The following is a 6000-nucleotide window of genomic DNA, read 5'->3' as shown; positions in this document are numbered from 1 at the left end:
TCAGGACCCTGCCCAGCCCCTGCTATAAGCTAGAGGAGCCTCAGAGCTGCTCTAACTTAGTAAGCTTCTCATGGTCTCTTGTGAGTTCAGGGAAGCAGAGACTAACCATAGTATTCTGGACTGCAGCCTGCCCTTGAAAGACTCCTATATGGCTCCCACACAAGGGGATGGGGCTGCAGGTTTGTATATAGCCACTAACACCAGCTGTGTGCTAGTTGAATGGCCCCATGCACAGAGGGTACTCTCAGGAAGTGATTTACAACCCCTTTTAAGTCTCTTGGTGCTGCATACCATCTTATTATTTAACCTCTGTGCTCCTATGTTTTTGTGTATAACTGCCGAGTTAGGATGAGGCCAATCTCTGCAGTCAGACTCCCTAGTCATGCTATTGTGTATGACAGTAAAGGCCCCTCTACAGTTAAGTCCACTTTGAAAAATTACCTTAAGGCAGAAAAATGGACAGGATGTTTTGAACGGGGACAGCAAGGCAAGTGTCTGCACTATGCAGGCTGGGGCTCAGAAACAGGGCCACACAGTAGGGGGGGATGGGAAGGAATTCAGTATATGCTGTGTAAGGAGACATTCTTAATAATCAAATCCCACATTCACACCCCCTATGCTCTGGGATCCATTCAGCTAGCTCCAAACATGAACCTGATCCCTCCCAGGGGGCCTTGACTTCAGCTTGCAAAGGAGGATGTGTGCTGCACATAATTATGCTACTTAGTTTCTCTATCTGAGTAAAGAAATGAAAATAACCATAAGCAAGGGGGAGGGTTGAAAGCAAGTAAAAAGGTTGAAATGTCCAAAATCTAGGACTGAAGCGGCAGGAATCGACACACACCCTTGGGACTCCCCATGCAGAAACAGTAGCACAGTGCGTTCCCAGGGAGTTGTCCCTAGTGACAAGCAGCATAGTCCTGGTAGTGATGGAGACCTTTGGCGTGGATGTGGCTTGCTTTCTGGTATCTCCAGAGCCCGCTGCAGCAGCCCCACCCCTTACAAAGACAAAAACTGAGCATGGCTGGTAATCACTGTTCAAGGTTTATTGTTTGGGGCATTAGTGTTGGTTTTCAAAATACCAAAGGCAATTAGACTAGACTACGGTTACTTGTCAAAGTTTGAAATCAAGGTTAGATGTAAGAAAACAAAAATACCCCAGACCAAGACACTTGCATTTTTTTTTCCATGTTCAAAGTTGCAAAGTGGCAAAACTGTTTTCTTTTAACTGCTAGACAAATTGGTTTCCAGGCTGTGATTTTGCATGCAAATACCAGTATGCTGCAAACATTTACGAACAAGCCATATGCCCCTGAAAATAGGGGCTTTGACAGAAGTGACAACACAATCTTAATAGCAGTGGCACCGGTATGATACTAAAAGAAGATTCCATCAGTTTTATTGTGTGTGGCAGGGGGAGTGACTCACTACAGCTACATCCAAACAGCATTGTCAAACTGAAGTTGCATCAAAACTATTACCATTTTTATTGTTTGTGTGTATAATTTATAAGTAGTGCTTAAAATTTATAACAACTTTATGGGGAATGCTGTAACCATCTGTCCACATTCCATCTTTACACCACTAAAGCCTAATAGCTTTTTTCCTTCCTCCATCTGCAAACATCTAATGGAAAGATTTAGCCCTTGGTCAGCCCTACTGGTTACCTCTGACGGTCTATTCACAATTAGCACCTTAAAGTTCCATTAACAGGATCCTATTGATGTGTGTATATACGAACAGGTTCCATTAGAATGCATTTCAGGGCGGGGGGATGTCACCAATGTATGGGATTGAAGAATAAGGTACATACAGTAACAAGAATTAACCTTCTTTAGCCTGTTTGCAATGGAGCGAATCCTAATCCCAGTACAGAGCCCAAGTAACTAGGCTATGTGCTGGGGAGTTCTGCAACGGAGCCACTCATGAGCGCTACTTCAGCCTCAGGGAGGAAATGGCCAGTGGATCCCAGGGTGTTGAGGGTAGAATGGCTAGTCAGGCTGTGCAGTCATAGATCCATGGGCTCTAGCCTACTCCTTTACATGCTGATGCCAATGGAGAGCCATTGTAGGCATCTAATATACCTACCTCCCTGCATGAAGCCCTAGCATCCTGTCCCACCCATGAGGTTGGACGACATCACTTCCCCCACTGCAGTCACACTCTCAATGTCTGCTGTGGAGATGTGGGGTGGGATTTGCCGCAACATGGAGAAAGTGATTTTTATTTTTTTAAAGAACCGACAAAAATGAATGTGAGTCATTTATACTTGTGCTGGGACTACGGTACCAGATTATAAATGTGCAAATTCTTAAACAGCTCGTTTCTGCAGCTGGCCATTTAAACAACATTTTGATTGATACAGTCTTTTTTTTTTTTAAACAAAGGTTTGAATATTCATAACTAATGCAATATTAGCACTTGAAAAGAGATATTAATAGCAACATAACCATAAACATTGCATGCATATGCTTATACATCCTCTCTGCAATACGCCTCACAATAAGACACACCAGTTTCTATTGTACAATTTATTCAGCTTCATATTAAAAAAAATTACTAAATAGTTGACAATTCACATGCATAAACTCAAAACATTACTGCTCAGAAAAAGTATTGATTTTTTTCAGTTTTATATTAAGGCGTTTAGGACAGACAGACAGACATTCTGGATGTATGTATGTTTGTTTTTTAAAGGCCATAATTGACTGAAATTTTACATTTGTTAACAAATCTGGTCAAAGTGAGTCCTGGTAATATTTAGTTTCATTCCTTATCTTTTCAGTAGTGTATAGCAGATGGAGGCCAGTGTGATTTGGAAAGAAAAGTTATCTTCAGCAAAAGTTTTCTTCAACAGTGTCTTGATTTGGAGTGCTGAATAAGCCATTGTAATGTTATGTCTGCAAGGACAGATAAAAAACAAATCTATTTACAGAGTATGAAGGGAAATAAGAATCCTAGCAGGTCATTACAATAAAAAAAACAGAAGCCATATGTTTTACTTTATATCCATTTCAAAATGCAGTTTGATTCAGGCTTGGGTTTCTTTCATTTGTTTATTTTAATTAAACGTATTTAGTATTTGTGAAAGATTAACTGACAACCCTGGAGACTGAAGTCTGCTTAAGGTATGTCTACACTGCAATGAGACAGCCATGGCTGACCTGTGCTCCCTGATTTGTGCTCACGGGCTCGAACTGCAGTGTTGTTTCACTGCTGTGGAGACTTGAGGGCTCAGGCTGGAGCCTGGATTATAGGATCCTGCAAAGGGGGAGGGTCCAGGAGCTTGGGCCGCAGTCCAGGCCTGAAAGTGCCCGAGTCCTGTGAGCCTGAGTCAGCTGATGCAGGCCAGCTGCAGGTTTTTTATTGCAGTGTAGACATACCCTAAGCCACAGAGCGGTACACCAGCTGGAAGAGTAAAAACTTAAGATGACTATAAAAGAGAATTATAAAGTCTAGACAGGAATTAAATAAAACAGAGATTTCAACAGCGGCAGGAATCCATGATTAGAGTTAAAGAGCAGGTTATTAAACAACAAGACAATAGGCCAAGCACTGCAAGTAAGCTGAAAGCCACACTGGAAGCAATCAAGAAAGTGATATCATTAGACCACGTTTTTCAGAACTGAGGAAAGAGAGGGGCAATGAGTCAGCAAGTGAAGAAGGGTGTGTTTAATCAGGGTCAGGTGGTAATATTGTGAGAGATAGGAAGGGACCTTGTGGAAATGGAATGACTGACAAGCACATATGCAGAGCAGGGCAATGAGGCTAGAGAGGACAACTTATGAGGGTACAATGAGGAGGTGGTTTCATTCCTCAAGGATGTAGATAATTAATTAATTGTCTTTATGGAGATGTTGGAAGTGACTTTGAGTTCACTAAGGCAGAACCAAGTGTCTGGATTCTAGTCAGAAATGGTAGTTGCCTTGGTCCACCTTGTAAGTTAGTGACAGATTCCAGAGGTATACTTTCTGCTGGGTTTGTGATCTAGGAAGAGTAGTTTCAGGGCTGTCATTTTTTTACTCTGACCAGCTTCCCAGGTGGGGTTTCAGCCCCCATTGCTTTTCCATCCTTAATGGGGCTTACAATGCTCAACTCCCTCTAGTCTCTTGTTCTTGCTGCTGCAGCCCATGTCACATGCAGCATGTCAATCCATCTATTGTCTGGGATCTAAGAGCATCATCACCACAGTTATGACACTCTGAGCAGCGGTTATAGGGCTGCTCTCCAGGAAAAGAATTAGGGTGGGTGAGGTATCTTTTATTGGACCAATTTCTATTGGTGAGAGAGACAAGTTTTTACTGAACAAAGGAACTTGGTCCAATAAAAGATATTATCTCATCCACCTTGTCTCTCTAATATCCTGGGACCAACAAAGCTACAGCACTGAATATAACAAAGGAAAAGAGCTGTGATTGTGCTTTCCTTGACTATAGCTCTAAGGAAGGGACTGCTAATGTGACAGTTTTATTTGTTCCCCTGTGTAAAGCAAAAGTTGTGGGAGTGGGGAAGGAAGAAAATTCCTGCAGTCTCCCTCAAACTGAGAACTAGTTTTAGAAGGAGATGTGAATGGCTGATTACATCATCATGCTTTTTGGTGTGTTGTTGAGGTATGTTTCAAGACCAAGACCTTCACAGATAGCTTACGCTCTTGAGATGTGATATGCTCAAGATGGGAGTTCCCACCATTTCCACTACTTGTTTATCAGGCTCCAGTGTCTGAAGAGGGAGAGACTACTGGGTTAGTGCATGGTAATGATTTCTATTGCTCTGTTTAGGACAAGGGACTACTTCTCCTTGCCCCTGATGTGCTCCAGCTTTGTATAGGATAGAAAATCCTTAGCTAGCATAAATCAATATAATTGCATTGGAGTCAATGGAGCCCCACTGATTTACACCAGCTGAGAATCTGGCACTACATTGCTGAAGGATGGAGAAACATCCAATATTTAAATAACTAGTCTGGAGAAGTGGTCTGGGAAATACTGAATTACTCAGGCATTGTTAGGAGGTATTTGAACACAAAGGCATTCCAGTACAGAGGACTTAAAGCCTGAGAGTCTGCAACAGCACATAGGGGTAATATCTACTTGACAGCTGCCTATGAAGAGGAGTATCCATCACAAGATTATTATATGCTAGCTAGTAAATTACTAGATAACATACTGATATCTTTCTATCCTGGTAATAACAGTCTTAAAGTATCACAAGTTGTGTAATATATTTAGTTTATTTTTAAGATGCATCTTCAAGAGTTCAGTTAAATTAATCTAATAATTTTCTGCAGAACTAAATGTCTCTCCAACTGACTAGTCTATTTGCTTTCTAAAATCTCTACACTGATTAGAAGGATGTGCTTTAATACCAGGCTTGGGTCAAAACCTCTCCAACCATAAAGGCAAACAGATTTTTCAAAGCTGCCAAAGGGAGTTGGATGCTCAATCCCCATTAAAATCTCAATTATAATGTACGTAGTGTACTGAAAGCATTGTCAAAACAACATGCTTACCTATGTTATCCTTCTCTTTACAGGAAATAGAATAGCAGCAGATTTCTCTGTCTTGAATTGCTGAAAGGTTTCTATAGAAAAGAAATTCCATTAATTTCTACAAAACCTGACCCAAACATTTTCCACATAATCCACTAAATTACATGTTTGCAAATTTGTATTCAAGGGGCCCAATTCTAACCTCTGATATGCAACTTTAAAACTCCACTATTGCTTAAAAGTTCATTTTTTAAAGTATTAGAGGTTTAAAAGGCTTCAAAACCTTTATGATTAAGACAGGTTTAACAGAGAAAGATAGCAAAAAGAAAGCATCCATATATGTCTGAGATAATATTTCTCAGTAGTACCTGGGAAACAATGTCTTGTCTTAAAAGGTCAATTTTCACTCTCTTGTATCAGAAACCAAAAGTTTTTACAAGTTATTACATTTTGCAACAATAGAATTCAGAGGATCTCAATAATCTTTGGGAAGTTCAGAACACCACACAACA

The 6000-nt window shown here is 40.8% G+C and overlaps 1 protein-coding gene across 2 annotated transcripts in view; it reads right to left on the bottom strand.

The window, feature by feature from the left end:
* Positions 1–1025: 1025 nt before the first annotated feature.
* Positions 1026–6000, bottom strand: part of LOC137163882 (ADP-ribosylation factor-like protein 8B) — a 38753-nt gene continuing 33778 nt past the window's right edge. The window contains exons 6-7 of one of the 2 annotated variants that reach the window (XM_067564312.1): positions 5510–5580; positions 1026–2900 (exon numbers count right to left, since the gene is read on the bottom strand). In XM_067564312.1, coding sequence (XP_067420413.1) covers positions 2851–2900; positions 5510–5580 — 121 coding nt within the window. In that variant the 3' untranslated portion in view covers positions 1026–2850. The remainder of the gene's footprint in view (positions 2901–5509; positions 5581–6000) is intronic. The other variant, XM_067564313.1, reaches the window with a different exon arrangement.

This window comes from Emydura macquarii, unplaced genomic scaffold (genome assembly GCF_026122565.2).
Source record: "Emydura macquarii macquarii isolate MOO-44397 ecotype Brisbane River unplaced genomic scaffold, CSIRO-AGI_Emac_v2 contig_2636, whole genome shotgun sequence".
In the NCBI taxonomy this organism is placed as follows: domain Eukaryota; kingdom Metazoa; phylum Chordata; order Testudines; family Chelidae; genus Emydura; species Emydura macquarii.
This window is presented reverse-complemented; position numbering and strand designations above follow the sequence as displayed.